This window comes from Anarrhichthys ocellatus, unplaced genomic scaffold, assembly GCF_004355925.1.
Source record: "Anarrhichthys ocellatus isolate YVR2014 unplaced genomic scaffold, GSC_Weel_1.0 scaffold26, whole genome shotgun sequence".
Lineage (NCBI taxonomy): Eukaryota > Metazoa > Chordata > Actinopteri > Perciformes > Anarhichadidae > Anarrhichthys > Anarrhichthys ocellatus.
This window is the reverse complement of record NW_022280056.1, coordinates 5,453,231-5,472,251: the sequence shown is the minus strand read 5'-3', so window position 1 is coordinate 5,472,251 and position 19,021 is coordinate 5,453,231. Positions and strand designations below refer to the sequence as shown.

At 41.6% G+C, this 19,021-nt stretch overlaps 1 protein-coding gene across 2 annotated transcripts in view; it reads right to left on the bottom strand.

Moving 5' to 3' along the window:
- grin2ca (glutamate receptor, ionotropic, N-methyl D-aspartate 2Ca) overlaps positions 1–19,021 on the bottom strand; it is a 64,410-nt gene that overhangs the window by 5,104 nt on the left and 40,285 nt on the right. For both annotated transcript variants that reach the window (XM_031861878.1, XM_031861877.1), the window contains exons 5-11: positions 16,615–16,826; positions 8,892–9,060; positions 6,001–6,154; positions 5,215–5,340; positions 3,994–4,223; positions 1,269–1,429; positions 960–1,147 (exon numbers count right to left, since the gene is read on the bottom strand). In XM_031861878.1, coding sequence (XP_031717738.1) covers positions 960–1,147; positions 1,269–1,429; positions 3,994–4,223; positions 5,215–5,340; positions 6,001–6,154; positions 8,892–9,060; positions 16,615–16,826 — 1,240 coding nt within the window. The remainder of the gene's footprint in view (positions 1–959; positions 1,148–1,268; positions 1,430–3,993; positions 4,224–5,214; positions 5,341–6,000; positions 6,155–8,891; positions 9,061–16,614; positions 16,827–19,021) is intronic.

Sequence of the window (19,021 nt, the reverse complement as noted above, 5' to 3'; positions counted from 1 at the left end):
TATACAACCAGAGGAGTCGCCCCCTGGTGGACATTAGAGAGAATGCACTTCAGCATTGGCTTCACTTTTGAGTGTTGCACTGGATGAAGCTGCTGCTGATGTGCTTAGTTATTTAATTGTTATTTAATTTTATTGTCACAGGTATTATTAGGACCATGGGAATATTCAAATTTTAAAATATTTTGTGCGTGTATTCCAGCCGGTGTCTCCTTTTCTTTATTGCCAAAAGTAAAATGGGCTTCAGTCTAAATCAAAGGATTTTACTGCTAATGGTCTCTGTGAGAAGTAATAATATTGCAGCATTCTGTGTATGGCCTCTCAGTTTGATATATTATGCAATGAGCTGTATTGTTCTTCTTAGCATCTATTGATGACCAGGCTTTTGCTCGAGGCTTTGAAGTAACTTGCCCGAGGAGCTTAGGTCGGCAGAATAAGTGTCACGTTTTAAATCACCTCTTGGTATTGGGTCTTTATGACATGCATTTATGACGCGCCTCTCATTTGGATGAGTCGTTACTATAATAGTATTTTATACCCTATAATCATTCCCATTTCCCCCTTGCTACGTTCTTGTTCTTTTTAATGGAAGCCTTTATTGTATCATTAGAGTACATTATGGGTTGTTTCTTCTTTCTCTCTTCTCATCCATTCTTCTCCGTTTATTCAAGTTCATGGACAAAGTGCAAATCCAGTTATTATAGCATTTAGGGATGTAAAAGATATGGTCACTTCCTGTTCACTGTTTGCAAAAAAGCCAAGATGGCGGCGGCCAAAACGCCAAACAGGAGGCTTCAAAACATCAGTCCACAAACCAATGGATGACGCCATGATGACTACGTCCACTTCTTATATACTGTGATCATCACACGCGCTCTCTCTCTCTCTCTCTCTCTCTCTCTCTCTCTCTCTCTCTCTCTCGACACTCTAAATTTGCATTACTGGCAATATGTAGAATTTACCATCAGCCAGGAACTGGAGCAGGGCCAGGTCGATGAGTCGCTTCCAGCGTGAGTCCTTCTGCAGGGCGATGCCATATCCAGTGGTGGCAAACACTTTCCCACTGCCAATGGTCACCAGCTTGCAGCCCTCGTCTTTGCCAGCCATGTAATTCAGCACGGCAGCATCGTAGATAAAGGCATCCAGTTTCCTAGCAGCATAAAGAGAATGAGTTTTTACTCAAACGGCCATTATATCACTGTTTGGCTCTGCTTCAGGCTCTCAGTTCCTCACTCAACAGATATTTTGTACGAGCCTTGGCTGACACCTACCCTGTTTTGAGGCTGTTCAGGGCATCCTCCACTCCCTTCTGGTTGTATTTGACCATGTGGGAGTGCATCTCGGGGTAGTTACTCCTTATGTTGCGCTCTGTGCTGCCATTTGGGACCGTACCAAAGCGGAACGGAGGGTACTGCTCCTGTGGCTTTTGAAACTGTCGAGAGAGGCAGAGCAGGGATTGGTAATGACAGGGATGATCTGTGATATTGATTGATTGCACATGTGCTTGAATACATAATCATACGCAGTTTGTTTCCTTCACACAGATGGTTGAATCGTGACTTCATTACGCTGCTCTTTTCTGTTATTTAGAAGCTCCATAAAAACTTTAAAGCCCCGATGAAAAAAGCTCTGAGATATTAATACAATGACATTCACCACTTTGCTATTTTTGTCATTTCTGCCTCAACTCCCGAGTGCTTTTGTGCTAGTTCCTGCCGTCCTCTTGCTCTATTAATTCAGACATCTAACTCTATAATTCAAAGACCAAACACTCAGACACTGTGTCCAACAGAAATCCAAATATCTTTGTCTGCAGTAAGAAAATGAACATTTCATCTTTTTCCTGTTGGGAGTATCGTATGCATTTAATGAGCTGTGAGGACAGAGAGTGAGACGGGGGGGAAAAGGCAATCGACAAAACTGCTCTTTTTAATTAACCTTATGCAAATATGTTCCCAGTACGTTAGCAGAGGGACAGTTTAAACTGCACATGAGAAAAGGAACAAAATCATATCTGGACATCTTGAACATGAAGCATTCTGGTATCGAGCCTCGAGCAATCTCTCATGGTCAAGTGTCTGTACGTGTGATATGGATTGAATTGATAAGATTTTATCGATACTGATTCCATCATCGTCTTCGTGATGCCATTCTTTTTATCCTTTGGATTGAAAAAGACTACATGCAGGCGAGGCTCCAGGTGTACTGTCCTGAAGAGTAAAACATCAAATGTTCTGTATCTATAGTGGGAATTTGCATAAATGCACACAATTCAATTAGTTCAATCTTCATTTGAATATTTGCTTTGATTAAAAAAGAATCTTGGGATTAGTAGCTTCAATTATGTATTATAAGCTACTTAAAACTAGTTAGTAAAGGCCGTCCTCTTCTTAGTCGACTAGCACTCACGCGATGTTGTCGACTAAACAATTTGTTTATTTAATCAACACATCTGTAAAACTAAGTTTCTACACAAAGAATCACTCAAAAGCTCCACTTTTAATCTTTAATCTAAAGACATCTTACAATCAAAATGACAGATTGGTCTGTGTTTGTCGGGTTATAATTCTCTCTTTAATATCCATTTTATGTTGCTGTGAAAACATCTCCCTCAAACAACTCTATTCATTCAAGTTTCTCGCTAACTTTCCTTTTTAGCCGTTAGCTCTGTTATTTAGCCAAGCAGGACTCTGTTGCCCCACCGGATGCTAACAGCTAATGTTACCTAGCTCGCCTTCTTCCATTCTCCAGATTCTCCATTCCATACACAGATTTGTTCACCACATTGTGGCGTTATAGGGGACACATTGGCGTTTCTCCCCTCAGGTTTACTAGCGCCACACTTTTGAGCTCAGCCACGGCTCCGTTCCCAAACAAACAAATATCTACATTATGAGAGGAACCGTTGTTGTTGTTTGATGGTTAGAAAACAGGATGCAAACCGTCGTCCACCACCAAACACGCGCTACAACAACACGTTGACGTCTCAGAGGGAACACTGACCAAAAGACGTGTTTTAAACAAGGAAAACATCGGCTTGTTTTTCGCTGTGTTACTACACGGGACAGAGATGTCGTGTGACGTGGGATTGACAGAGGTTGGTCGATGTCAGAGTCAACATGATGTGTTGCCCCATCACAAGGACTTATAAGTCAAGTGTCCATCCTGTGGGGATGAGGTAATCATCTTCCTCAACACGGCGCAGGGTCCTTTAGAGCCGCTCTGCTCGTCTCCATCACTCCTCTCCTCTGATGCAAGGTCACTCTTATGTGGCTTCATCTTGTACCTCATTTACATTTACTTAACCTGAAGGGGGGGGGGTTCTGCACAGCTGGACAAACAGCAGTGCAAACCCCTGCATTCCCACCATGCCGCCGTGCAGAAAGCTGTTCAATAATCGATGGGCTCGCTGTCAACACGACTCTTTGCTTCTTTCTCTGCATAGAATGAATGAGTTAATGTATAATGAGATGGGAATTGCAAATGACTTTGCCAGAATCCTAATGAGCAGTGGACAGCTTGGTCTTTTCCTCAAATGCCTCTTTAATCCCTTCAGTTGCCTGCGAGCAAAGATTCTAGAAAAGCATTTCTTGTGCTGGCGGTTTGACACGGATCTCCTTGTCAATACTCCTATAAAACACATCCTCAGGCCAGACACACATGCACAAGATAATACCCAAAAAATGTATAATCTGCGTCCCCGCCAGAAAATCCACTTGCGTATTACATTTCATCGGCTTTTCACGGACAACTCTATCTAAAGAATCCGGAGATGTAATTCAATTTTCACCACTTACTCTCCATGAACTCTTTTTATGTTTTTAGCAGGGGAAAGTCACAGCCATGACATTGACACTTCTGGACATTTGCATTTCGTAGCGCTAGCTCACGCTGTTTACACACCCAGAAATAGAGCACTTTGTTCCTAAGCTGCACATCAAACACAACAACACACACACAGACAGGTCTGTCAATGACGATGACGGAGCTCCGCACCTTTTTGTCGCTGAGTCCGGAGACGGTGTCGATGTATTGCTCCTGGATCATGAAGGCTGCCAGGTTGGCTGTGTAGGAGGCCAGGAAGATGACGGCGAAGAAGGCCCAGACCAGGACCATGATCTTACTGGTGGTGCCCTTTGGGTTCTCGATGGGGACCGAGTTGTTGAAGACGATCCCCCACAGCAGCCACACGGACTTCCCAATAGTGAAGGTGGGACCTCCGGGCTCTAGAAACAGGACTCGGCGTCAGTCGGCACACAAATCAAGCTGTTGGAATTTTGACAAAAGCTGGATTGATTGGATTTTCGTTCCAGTGCCAGTCGGCCCCCGTTGGGTATGCAGGTGTTATTGGTGTAGTATTTCAATGCAAATGGGAATCTGTCAGTGCTGTCGTTACGATGAAGCAGCTGTCCTGTTACATGTCTGAACTAAAACGTAAACAACCGATTTGATCTTGTTCCTGCAATGAGAACATGACGCTTTTTCACGTTGCTATAAATTTTGGCATCTTAAATGCAAAACACCCTAAAATACATTAAAAAAACAAAGACGAGCGGCGGCGGCATGAGCGAAGCGCCTCTGACCTTCATCCATTGTAAGATGTTTAATAGAACCACACGGCTCCCAAATGAAACGGCAGCATCTCAGTGTTCCGGGCATCGATCCAACACGTGGCCGCGGTCAATAGACTTTGATTTCACATGTTGTCTAAACCCTCTCGATACCACTTCAGTGTTTGTCATCTCTGTGTGTGGAAGTTCAGGGAGGCCAATATTGAACTTAATTAATTAATTTAATCACTTACAATCAATTTAAATAAATATAAATATGCAGGTTTTTTTTCTGCATCATGATAAAAGTAAGATATTCCTTCCATTATAATGTTTAAAAATGCATCTTATCTGCTGTTTTAACACTACCCTGCCATTATGACAATTTAGTTTAATGTTAAAAAGACATTGAATTTGTTTATTGAAGCAGTTTAAGTGGAAACTAAAGCTGAAGTATAATTCGTATAAAATACAGTATGTTATCTTACATCTTTTCCAGTGCGTCACTCTAAAGCTTAAGGTTTTTTTTAAAGAGGGTAGACCTAAATTTAGAGCTCACTGTATTTCCACATAAGACTCCGAACCAAACAACAATCCTCTTCCACCCCGCTGTCACGGCTGTGAAGAGAGGATCAGCAGATGGACGACGGAGGGAGGCCAGACTCACCTTTGGCACTGACCAGGCTGCGGTTGTACCCGACCGGACTGCAGTATTCAAAGACGAAGACCGTGATGGCCACGACGGTCAGACACATGACGAACATCATCACCCAGACCGCCGGACTGTATGGTTCTACAGAGGACAGAGGACACAGGAGACAGGAGACAGGAGACAGGAGACAGGACAGAGTCAAGCAAAAGGAAGAGCTCATCATTCAAACATCATCTGAAGAAAACTGGGCAAACTAAAACAAAGACTAATGATTCTACTACTAGCATTAAAGGAAGCAGAATCACTGATTTGTATTTATAGCACATATTGTATTTATTGTCACCGTCCTGAAGGTACAATATTCACATTTCTCCCTTTAGGGTTTTTATTTACTTTGACTTTTAATATTTTAGAAGTCATGTTCAATGCCTGTTGATTAAATAAACCAGCCAGAAGGCAAAGAGAGCCAGTTATCATCTTTTGACCTGGACATAAATAAACATATGCATAACCTAATAAATCTAGGAAAATACAGTTTGTCAAATATATAGAATACAAAAAATACAACTAAAATAAACGGAAATAAAATAAATAAATAGATAAGTAAATAAATATATAAATTGATAAAATAAGTAAATAAAATAAATATTTTAAATAAAAATAAGCATAAAACATAAACGGTACAAGTTTAAAGAGTAACCAGAGGTGACAGGAACTGGTGCTGTTTCAATCCCAGTATGTGTCACACGTCCACATCCGTACGTCTTCATTACTTCGGGGGAGCACAGACGAGTGTCTCACCTAAGAAGGCAGAGGGTGAGACGGTCCCGTTACTCCTGGCCACCATCACGCTGATCCCCGTCTCCACAAACGGCACCGAGAAGTCGATGATCTCGGAGCGCTCTTCGTTTATGGTCAGCGAGCCGATGGCCATGTCCGCCCGCTTGTAGAACACCTGAGGGAAGTCAATAAAGATATATATATATATATATATATATATATATTTATATGTTTATAGTTTTAGGTGTCATGAATACGTGAATGCAGAGTTTGTCCGGCATTATCATAAATCTAAACCCCGTCTTACAGCATGCAACATAATGCTGGACGTCCACTGCTGACCTTTGAGATAAATATCATCCATCAGTGAAGCAACACGCTGGGCCTCCGTCCCTGAGGATGATGTACTGTCTGGTTCTTCAGGCGACCACCCGGCAGCCAGCTGGACATGACTCAAAAGCCTTTGTCTAATGTTTTCCAGCCTTTTTTTTCCACCAATGCATTGTGTAATCTAATCCATCTCTTAATGCATTGTGTCGCTGCATATAGTATAGTGCCTATTACATAAGGCCTCTAATGACAAGTATGACAAACAGGAAGTGGAATTATTACAGCAGGCTAAGGTCACTGGGGCTCCGGTCGAACCTCTGCAGCCCGACCTGTTCTGCCTATTAGCTCTCCTACGGAGGGAAACGCCTCGTTGTGCCAATATTAAAAAATAATTAAAGAAAATACATAAATAAATAATTATATATGAAACAAATAAATATATATAAAATAAAGACATACATATACAATTATAAATAAATAAATTGACAAAATAATTAAATTGATAAATAAGGCGTCTAATGACAAATATTACAAGCAGGAAGTGGGTTTATTCACAGCAGGGCTCTGGACAAACCTCTGCAGTTCAAAGCCCCCGTGACTGTATAACACACACGCAGCACTGTTTGTTACACTGATGGAGAGCCGGTAGATTTACAGTCCAGACACTCCGCCTCATTCAAGCCATTAGCGCTGCTATGGAGGGAGATGCCTCATTGACCACAATAGCCTTTGTTTTGTTTTTTTGTAAAAATACAGGCCAGCTAATGTTGTATCCTCCGATTCCTGAAGAGGAGTCCGGCTACCGAGATTATTCACAAGGACACCGACTCCTCCTCTCTCTTTCCTCACCCACCACAATGACCTTGATACCAATTCACTCTTGACTTGATAATGGATTTTCTTTGTGTGTGTGTGTGTGTGTGTGTGTGTGTGTGTGTGTGTGTGTGGCCGAAGCAGCCTTGTCTGAGGCTTTCACTGTGATCTCACTCAGTGATTGTGTGTTGTAACACACAATGTTTTGCTCATTATCAAAGAAAATGATACGGCTTTTACATTCATGATTGCTTTTTAAGCTTAATACCACAATTGGTCGATCGTTGGGTTTTACTCGGATAACATCAAAAAGTAATAAACACAAAAAATCAAGTGAAGTTAAAATAAAGATTTGCTTTTTTTAAATTTGAAGGTTCTTGATTGCATTGATAATGAAGCTAATTTAGACACGATGAAAGATCCAAATCATTAGAGTTGTAAACGGCAGCATCAAAATGACTTTCATCTTCTTCAGAAGGTATCGTGGTCTGAATGTGTTAGTTTGTGTTTCTGGATTAATATGTTGCTACTTTAAACTGGTTCTATGTCTCAATGATGATGTCCGTTACGGAGAAATATTTCCTCCCTGCTCCTAATTCAAGTCAAATTTTTTGTGACAGTTTTTCCTTGACGGAGGGTTTACAGTCTATAGTGTAGGCTGGGAGAACATATCTACAACAACAAACGATTAACATGAATGTCAAATCTAAATTCTTTTACATCAATAACATCCTAATAAGCAGGTTACACTCTATAAGGAGCTTGAAAGGTTCACTCGGCAGGAAGGGTCTCAGGAACGATGCTATCAAAGATACATTATAGGAAACGTAGGATCGAGCTTATTTGGAGTTTTGGCCCGTTTTAAAGATAAAAAGTCCTCATTTTTCTTTAAAACGTACCTCGTTAGTTTTGAGGTTTCTATTTTGTTCAATCTTGGTTACTCGAGATCGGACATCCAGGGGCGAGTTACACCACAGACAAACTGGTTTGTGATCAAGGATTTGAAATGAATTTGCTGTTCCAGAAACATCTTTCAATGTTTAGCAGAAGGCAGATTCTATAGATCAATTTTATAGCATCTTTCAGATTGTAAGTTAGTTACAATTGTCTTGATATCGATGTCAGAAAAAGGAATTCAGGAATTATTATTAAAAATAATATACAAGTCTTTAACTGGTACTAGTACATTTAAAGGCGTATTGTCGTTGGTTTGTTAATCATGAAGGTTTCTGTGCACACTGGGCCCCACGGTAGCTGTAAACGACTTAAATCTAACAAATTAAAACGACATTAATGCTGCATTCACATGTAATCAGACAGAAGATAAACGGCGAACCAGATATATATATATATATATTATATATATATATATATATACCGCTAACGGTATACGGCATTAACGTCCAAAGTTTAAATATTTAACTTTTTGCGTTCTGGAGATTACGGAGCTCCCTCACACAAGAATGGTGTTTAATTTTGCAAAATAATTATTATTAGAAAGCTGCGTTTTATAGCTACATAACTAGACAAATTGCGTACAACAGTAGACAAAAAAATAAAATAAAGGTTTGTTGGAATTAAGTCATCAAACAATGTTCTTTCCATGAAATTGCAGATGTATGTTTTGCATCGTTTGTAGTGGATATTTCACTCCTGCGATAACGAAAAGCAGCTAACAGAGAAATTAAACCTCACTCGTCGTCTTTGCGACGTCCCCGCGTAGTGACGCTGGCCCTTTAAGACTAGCTGCCGGTAACGTTGCTCCTTACCTCTCCGATCATCCCGTTCCAAATGCTCCGGACCAGCTTGCCGTGCTTGCCGTTGGTGACCAGGTAGAGGTCGTAGGAGAACTTTATGGTGCGGGACAACTTCTTCAGGATGTCTATGCAGAAGCCTTTACAGCACAGCTTAGTGTACGGCTCGGTGTGACCCACAATGCTAAGGGGCAAAAGAGAGACAGAAAAGGAGATGGTGATGGTTCAAACAAACTCTTTGGGTGAAACTTATTCTTCAAGGTTTTCAGGTTACATTATTGGTTTCTGTTCATCTGGACTGCTCGGTTCTCATTGTTATAAATGATGCTATTAAAGTCTCATTTTACATTATCAATTGAAGGGGAAATCACGAATTATTAGATCCAATACGTTGTTTGTGTTGTGTTGAAATACCAGTTTAATCGAGGCTCAAATTTGAAATGGATAAAACAGCGTAATGAGAAATATTGAGCAATATTTAGATATGTGGGGTCGATGATCTGCAGAAAAGATTAATTATAACCTTCAACAGTCCACTGTAGTTTAGTTTAGACAACACTGTTTTACAAAACATGCATCTCCTGGTAATCAAATAATAATATAATGTAATGCAATGCAGCATAATGCTGGTTTAAAATGTGTCTTTTCTTCATAGTTTTGGCAACCATTTTATTTTATGTTAATCAACATTGTTCTCACTTGATGATCTGGGTAAACCAAAAGTTCATCATTATCATCTATCCACAGTATTTTGGTGCATTTTAATGCTCGAGCTGATACAGTACCTCAGTTTTGGTCGTATACTAAAACAATACTTTTTCAGATAGCTTCCAATATTGAGAAATATGAACATGTTTTTCTACAAAACCTTTCTACAAACGACATAAACCAAAGATCTGACATGTTGAATGATGTTGAAACACAAGGGTTTCACACATACGGGACTGAGAAGAAACCGTAAGGCAGGATGATGATGACGGTGGAAATTAGGGGGGGGCAGTTGGAGCTACTCCACAGGCTTGCGTATTATGTCACGGCCCCGACAGATGGACGGACAGCTGGGCGGACCAAAACAAATCCAACGTGAATTAATCACAAGCAAACAAAGGCAGACAAGATTGAGCCTCGTTGCTGGATTGTTTGGACGATGATGGCAACTTGGCCAAAGCCTCACGTTTTCAAAATGTTACCTGACGGATAGTTACGACTTCAATAAGTCAGTGCCAGATACAAAGGCTCAGTGCAAACATGCAGCCATTTAATGTTGTTATTACTTTGAGTAACGCATTTTCAGCATCACCCATTTCTCATTTTTTTCTGACTAGAACTTGAATGCATCGTAATGCAACCTATAACTTTAGCAGTTAGCTCCAGGCAGGACTGAGCCAGGCAGGACTGTGCCGCCCACCAGCTGCTAAAAGCTAGCATTAACTAGCACTCCTCCTGCTGATTTCAACACAGATTTGTTGTTCACAATGTTATCAGGAACATTTTCTATCGTCCCCAGGATGCCGAGGCGCCGTTAGTCTCGAGCCCTGATCCCCGGTTCCTACGCTTTATTTCAGATGAAATCTACTCCTTTTTATTTAATTGAGGTGTTTTTCAGTGAACATGTGTAAAAGGTACAACAGTCAGTCTTACAGGTAAATTCATGGTTACTGATTGAGCCTTTAATGCAAAAAACCTTGCTGTAATTTTTGTAAATAAAGCAAATCAGAGTTGATTATTGGTCGCCTCTTTTGTGAATCAGTAGTGCTAATTAGTTGTTGTACTGATTCTTAAGATGAAGAACACGTTACCCCAAAAAATCTGACATTCCTCAGCAAACTCATTTTACTGATGAGGAGATGTAATCATTAGTCCTTCAGACTGTCACTGCTCTAACAACAGCTTCCTCTCCTCTTTCTGCCATGCAGCAGTCTTCCACATTATCGTATCCAAACTATTAGGGCGGCATAAACGCTTCACAAATTCGACAGATAGCTCTTTTTTTATTTATTTCATTTTAGACTCTCACTAACACCTGTTCTCCCCTCACATTTCCCTCTCTTCCAATCGCCAGACAGTTTGACCCAGACCTGGATGCGTTGTGGTGTACTCCAGTATGCTAAACCGTTGAGGCTAAATCGTTGAGGACAGGCGTCTGTGTAATACCTACAACATGCCAAGCTGAGTAACCCTGACCAAAAAAAAAAGACACGGCGTGCTGGCTCGCATACAGTACTGATCTTCAGACAGAGCACGCAGCAGAAGCTAAACAGACTCAGCATACCAAGTAAAAGAGGCTGACGAAAGGGCTGAAATCAATTCCCCTTACTTATCAGCAGGATTACCAGGAACGTGGGGATGAAAATGTCCCTCAGTTTTAACGGTAATGGGATGACGCAGGTGACGTGAGTCAGGAAGAGAGCAGGGTCTAGTTTAGTGGCCTGTGAAACATCCTGTACTCTGCTCTGATTTAGAGAAAAAGTCTTTCTATGTTTCACGGTTATGTGAGGATTTTTAGTTGCTTCATCATGTGGGGGAACCTGTCAATCACCGTGTAGCCCCGCCCTAAAGCATCCCCTGCTTTATGGTCTGTTTGACTCTAAATGGACCATAATGTACTAAATGAACATCATGCTGTATTGAAGAAGACTTGAAACTAGAGATTGAGACCATAAACTCATGTTTACAATGTTTACTGAGGTAATAAATCAAGAGAGAAGTAGAGTCATTTTCTCATAGACTTCTATACAACCAGAGGAGTCGCCCCCTGGTGGTAAAACACTTCCGCATTGGCTTCACTTGTCAGAAGCGGAACCGCCTGGTTGCAAAAAGAAGACAAAATGTATGTATGCATGTAACAAGCGGAAATTGACAGGTGTTAAAGGACATTCGTAGGAAAACACGTGAAAAAGATGAATAATTTTGAATGATCACACGTTAAACACACATGTTAAATTGACATATACACCGTAGATTATTCTATAGACAGACTGATGTAACTGGTCAAAAATGCTCTCATGGTTAATGAATAATGGTTTCCGTTGTTATTCCTAGCCGTAGTTGTAGTTGTTTCCATAAATGAATGCGCTGCTGTATGAGAGGGATGTACTGTATTTCTAAAACTTTTAAAATGTCTGGCTTTCTCTCCTTCATCTTGGCTTGATGACTTCTGTTTTTATTCATCCAAAGAGAAGTTATAGTCCAACATTAAAGCTTTATTTGCTTTCAGAGGAACCAAAACAGACACACCTCTCCAGCGCATAAAGGTGGGCAGTGTGAGGTGATGCGGCAGCGAGCTAGTAAGCCATGGGCGCAATGCAGAGAGCACTAATGACACGTCACCCCTTCACCTCCCCCAGATCCTCAGTCTAATGGACTCTGCTCCCACACATCAGGACCAGGAGGCAATGAGACGGACATGCGAGGCGGCGAGCGGGGCGGCGCCAGCGCCACAACAAACCGCGACAAATGAACACTTCAGAGGAAAAACAAGGCTGCCACAGCAGACCGCGCATAAACACAGCACTCCCAACATCCCCCGTCTCAACAGATGCCAGGGTTCAAGGCTCGGCTTTACGTCGGCTGCCAGTAGCATTTAAATGGGTCTTTGGGAATTGCTGCAAATGTGCGAGTCGGGTTATTTATTCAAAGTGTGGACTTTTTTTTTTTTAGAGAAATGTTTGGAAGCTTCTTTAGGAATGGTTACATCTCTTCTCAAGAAAATTGAAACACGACACTCTCAGTGAGACACTCTGGGAAAAATTGACCTCGTAAAAGAAGTAGTAAAGCTGTACCCGGTGATGTTTCATGTGAATAAAGTTAGGAGGCTGCAAAGTGCCACTTCACTCCCCCAGCTGCGATGCTGCAGATTCGCCAGATTTTAAAAGACTGAAACAGGACCGGGACCAGAAGAGGTCACGAAATTAATTTGAAGGGTCGCTAGACAATTAGAGGAGAAGCAACATTTCCACTACATACAATTATTAGATAGTGTTTGTTTTTACTTTAAACTAAATTGGGTGTTAAAGTACAACTGCACTGATGTTTGAAAAGTACAGTGAAAGTCTGCAAAGGTCTGCAGCTGGAATTGAACTGGAATTGGATTTTGCAACCAAATTATGATGAACCACTTGGTTTCTTTAACACACATTAACACCTGGAAGCTGCCCATTACAACTACATGCCGATCTGTTGGTGATTCTACTGTAGCAGATGTAAGTGCCTTGCTCAAAGGCATCTCAGTTGCGGTAACTGTTCTCTATACCTTCTAGTCACAAGCTCGTTACATTAAGCTGCTTCTTTCTTGTGAAGTTTTGCCTCTTCAGGCCTCTAAGAACTATTAAAAATGAAACAATCTGAGAGGGAACATCTCTCTTCAGTTAAAATGCTCAGCTAATGTACGTTGACATTCATTGGTGGATTATAAAATAACAATGAGCCCCCTGCATCGTATTTACCAGTCTCCACAGAGGTACAGTTTCTTTCCTCAGATCGTGAGGGACCATATTGGATTGTGTTAATACTGAATCTAAACTCAACGAAGCCCAAACACCCTACTTAAACCCTCGTTGTGTCCTTAGCGCTGTGCCTGCCAGGCCTGCCAGGCCTGACCCTGCCAGGGTAGTCGTTTCATGTCGAGGGGCTTACAAGTAGCCAGCTAAAAGGTTTGGGAACAGCTTTACTTATCAGTAATGAGTAGTAAGTGTGACTAACCAGTGGGTTGGTACACAGAAGAATACTACACCCAAAGTATAAGCAGTATCCTGACCTCACTGACCTCACAAAATACAGTCACTACAGTTTTCAAACATCAACATCGCTGTGTGAAGGTTTGTTTTGGTGCAGCTTTGTTGTGCGTTGTTCTAGTCCTGTTGCTCTGAGGCTCTGGGGAGCTCATTTACCGCCGCACTCAGTCTCAGCTTTAATTAATCAACTTATGATCTCGCTCCCATTAAACACAGTTAATGTATGATGACATTATCTTCCCAGGTCAATACCACCCTTCACCGGGGCATCACCTCTGAATAAGTCTCCAGAGTCTGCCGGCAGTAATAATGCAGTGAGATGGAGAGCTTGAGAATGTTTCCGATACCGCCGGAGAACACGTATGACCCAAAGGGAAGAGCTTGTGTTAACTGCTTTGGGCGGCTTTAGCCAAGTCTGAAGTCGGGGGCCCTGTTGGCTGTTTGTCAGGCCTCTCTGAGGACGAATGAGGGAACTACACAGATGGTCTGCCAGGCTGGCCCAATGTAGGGGTTTGAAGGGGGCTGAGGGATTGAAATGGAGAAACCTGCATGACTGATGACTCCCTATTTAGAAAGCACTGATGTGGGTTATGAGTTATGGCCATGTTGAGACCTGGGGGGACTTTAGGGCATGGAGGTCATTCAGGTTTCGGTACCATTTTTCCTTCCAGAACCTGAACTTGGCGTACCGGCAGATACAGAGCACAGATCGGATACCACTCTGTTAAATGGTAAATGGACTTGCATTTGTGTAGCGCCTTTCTGGTCTTCTGACCTGCCCATCAGGACAATTCATACACCAATGGCACAGCATTCGGTGGCAACTTTGGGTTCAGTATCTTGCCCAAGGACACTTCGACATGTGGACTGGAGGAGCCGGTGATCGAGCCGCCGATCTTCCGATTGGAAGATGACCACTTTGGTGGGATTTTCCAGTGCTGCCAAATTGTTGACATTTTGCTATCTCTGGCTAACTCTCCGCTAACATCGACCCTATCAGTACTTCGCATGTGCAACTCTCAGCAGAGCTGGAAAAGATGATCATTGGCTACTTCCATCATCGATTTTGGATGCAGCAATCATTTTTAGTATTGGAACAACTCTCAGCTTATTTTAAATCATAGGTCGACTGATAACTTGGCTGGCTGATAAATAACTTGCCGGAACAAAACAATTGCAGTTCAGAAATACCAAAGATATCTTTGACGTAATTTGGAAAAGTGATGCCTGCCAGAGAGCACCGACAATTTCATTTCTCAAATAATTCTTCAACCAAATCTAAGAGATCTTTCAACAAATGTTTGTTCATGTGGTGTATTCATGTTAAAATACATTTAAAACCTTTAGCTATATCAATATCCAGTATAAGTCAAACTCCTGTTAAAAGTGTCTCAGTCAATTATTGATCAATTATTATCTTTATTATATTAGTTTTTTCGGTCACATGTCCAGAAACATTGCTCAACATTTGCTGGTTCCAACTTCTCAAATGTAAGGATTTGCTGTTTGCTGTGTTTCTGTTTAATTGTAAATTGCATATTATTGGTTTCTGGACTTTTGGGCGGGACAAAATAGGCAATTCCAAGAGATCACTTTGGGGTCTGGGTGATTGTAATCTACACTGTTTTCTGTCATTTTACAGACTAAAATAATAATCAATTAAACCTAAGTACAATCAATAGAGTAATAATTAATGAAAGTAGTCTATAGACGCTCACTATGAACAGAGATCTACCTTCAGTTTAGACAGTTTGAAGCGTGGAGAAACGTCTTTGGTCAATGTTTCACCTTCAGCTTAATTCACCTCCGATTGACTTTATCTCCTTCTGCCTTGGCTTTTTTTTTAAAATGTGCCATTGTCCGACCAGGGGAGTGATGCACTTTCTATACCATTGGGGCGATTTGATCAGCATGAGCGATAAAGCACTACAGCCCTCCATAACACTGAAGGGGACGTGATCCTCATCTCGCGTTCCTCTCATCTCGCGTTCCTCTCATCTCGTTAACGCTATTGTCAGTAATGGTTAACGGCCGGCGCTTCTCTCCCCCCTACTAATGAACACTAATATCAGTCTCTAGGTGTTCAGGATTGATGGCGTGGCCTAATCGTCCCATCTAATTGATACCCCACCATGCAGCACATATATTTCCCTGATTGGGTCACAGGGTGATCCGGAGGATTTTACACTATGGCCGAGCAGCCTAATGAGTATCTCACCTCATTGAGTGATAAGAAGTCATGCCTGGGCTAATGGCAGGGGAAGAACCTCTTAATCTCATACCTAATGGCACTCTCAAGTGAGATACAAAATCAATTAAGATGGGCATGTTAACATTTGAGAGTGCATGTGGGACTGTACAGTGATATGAAGTGGGCTTTCGTAAGATGGTTTCTTGACTAACGACTGTTTGGTGTCAGCAAATGGTCCTCTAATACTGATGAAGTAAACATGGACAGAATCTCAAAATGATCTATCTATCTATCTAAGATCCAAGGACAATAGATGTTTTATTAAACCTTCCTCCTCTTCTTTCTCTTTTCATTAGGAGTTTAAAAAGACACTCGGGTAGCAGCTTCTCATTTTTGCCGATGCTGAACGTTGCTTTTGCTGTTTTTTTTCTTTATCATGAATGAGCTCTAGCTAATTACCTGTTAAAGCCGAAGGTAACTTGCCAAAATGAGACTTGTTGGTTCTCATGAATGCGATAACTCAGGAAGCCTTGAAGGAATTCCTTCAAATTTGGCTCAAGCTTCCACTTGTATTCAATGATGAACCGATTAGAATTTGGCGGTCAAAGGTCACTGTGAAGTTTTTTGGCCATCACTCAATGATTCCTATGCTGATTATGACATTTTCACACAAATGTCTAATAGGATGAAATGATTAAGGGATGACAGTTTGGACAGACATGGATGTAAACTGCAACTTGACTTGTTGGTGGAAGCACACGTTTTAGTTTCGGTACGTCAGCTTCAGTGTTGCTGAGCGGCAGCATCGACTCACGTCTCCGTCTTGTTGGACTGTCGTCGGCAGGGTACGGTGTTGCTGACACATGTCCCGGTCGCCGGGTCCACTGACTCCACGATGACAAAGGGCCTCTCCTCCAGCGTGGCCACCGTCAGATGTCTGTAGTCCGACACCGGCTCCAGGTAGGAGCCGTACCGCGGCCACACCGGGTATCTCATTTGCATCATCCCCATCTCGTAGGTCCCCACCTGAAGGATTCGAGAGAGAAAGAAATGGGTGTGAATCACAGCGAGGCAGTGACAGATCTCTGTACCAAGCTCCATATGCTTACCACACTGCGTCTTATATATCTCAGATGAAAGTAGTGAGGACACGACTGCATAACACCGTCTATCTCGACCTCCGTTCTTAATACAGTTGTCTCCAAGTCTCTAACTGTATACGTTGTTATCGCGCATCCTTGTGATTTGTGCGTCTGGACCTGGCGCAGCGAGCAGGGTTTCAGTTCAGAGGAAAATGTTTTTTGGGTCACTGGGGATGTAAAGAGTGCAATTTCACATCTACTGCAACCAAAGCAATTCCACCCTCTGCTATATTACCAGTTAGCTAATTGTAATTGGATGTTGTTGGGGAAATGAGCGTTCAAGCGAGCCTAATACATAATCAAGATCTGAAATTAAACAATTATTTGGATAAGCCGTCACCTGTTTAGGATTGCGTTCCGCTCTTTGAATCAGGGAAACAAAAGAATAAAGGTCGCAGAGGACCAATTGGACCTCAATTAGCTAAAACACCAACTCATCCCAATGATTGTTGACTTTACGCTGAATCAGACGGGCCGATTGAATGATGCTTTTTTTACATTTGTAAGCATCCAGACATGAATGAGAAGCAGCTGCGGTCGACTTTTAACATGTTTTCATGTTACACGGAAGAATAATGTGATTCAACAAAACACTCCACAGTTCTGATGTGGGATGATTTAACATGATGCATTTTATTTAAAAAAGCTTTTTATCACATGCTTTGTAAAGGCAAGACCCTAATTAAGGCTGAAATATGTTATTACTAAGATTAATTATCCACAAAAAATAGTCAGGGATTCCCATTAACAAGGCAGTAATCAACAGAAAATAATTAAATCATCAACTAGGAAAAAAATGAAACGTGTAATTAATTATTCATTTCCCTGTGGCAATAAAACAAAACAAAATGTATATTAGGATGGTGTGTGTGTGTGTGTGTGTGTGTGTGTGTGTGTGTGTCTTTTTTGTGTGCTAAAGAGTGTTCTAACATCTTTGGTGTTTTGGTGTCCGTGTGATTGGTTCTTATTCCAATAACCGATAATTATCTGCTTCTCATGGAAGCAGGTATGGAATCGACCAATTATATATTGTGCATCGCTAAAATACGACGGCGCCGCTAAATGGCGTAACACTAAAAGCTGTCCCCTGATTCGTCAACACAAAAGTGACTTTATGTAATCTATTGTCTCTAACCTCTAAAAGGCCGACTTTAGCCTTTTTCTGTTACTGGGGATACAATAAAGCCGTTTAAATATATAATCTGTAGAATAACATTTTTGTTTGTTTTCACTCCCATAAACTAATCTGTCTGCACAGTTCACCGTGTGGGAGCAGATCGTGTCACAGTTATCTTATTCTTCTGTAGATGGGTCGATTACACTTAGAGTTTACTTCTGGTAGTGAGGTATAGTTTGAGCTGACTAATATTCAAACTGTTTATTTCAACCGTTTCTTTTTCCTGGAGGGCTAAAAACACATCAAAAATCAAAGTGTCAGTCTGGACGAAATGTTTTCCCTCCCACATAATCTCTGGTGTTTATGCAGGAAGAGGAACAATCCTGTCTGATCACGCCAGTCAGTACAGCTTGTCACAATGAAATGAAAGAACGGGAAGTGTGGGAGAGAGAGAGAGGAGAGCACATATCCCAATTCTCTGTGGACTCTTCTGTTACTCCTCTCTCCTGCCCGTCGTATTGATCACTCCTGTTTGTCTGTCGCTTACACTCATCGGCTTTTTTAGTCAAAGTCAATCAGAATTTCAAATTCCAGGAAAAATATATATACTGAGATGACAAAAAGCACAACGTCTCCTGCGGCTGCTCCGACTGTGAACATCTTCATCGCTCGTTCATACTGAAAAAAAAAGGTTTTGTTTTACGCAGCACACAAAAAGTGATGTAATGACAGGAAGGGGCGACAAATGAGATATACAATGACTGCCACTCAAGTAGCAGAGTTGGTGTAGGCCGTTACAAAAAATCTATTGGGGAAGAATACTGCAAATAATGCAAACCAGCCGGCGAGACTGTAATTTCAGGGTTTGTGCGTGTCACAGATATACAGCCAGAAAACAGCAGCTTGCATATCAGCCGGCCCGATAACAGCAAAGACTCCCCCGTCCTCCAAACCCCCCCCCC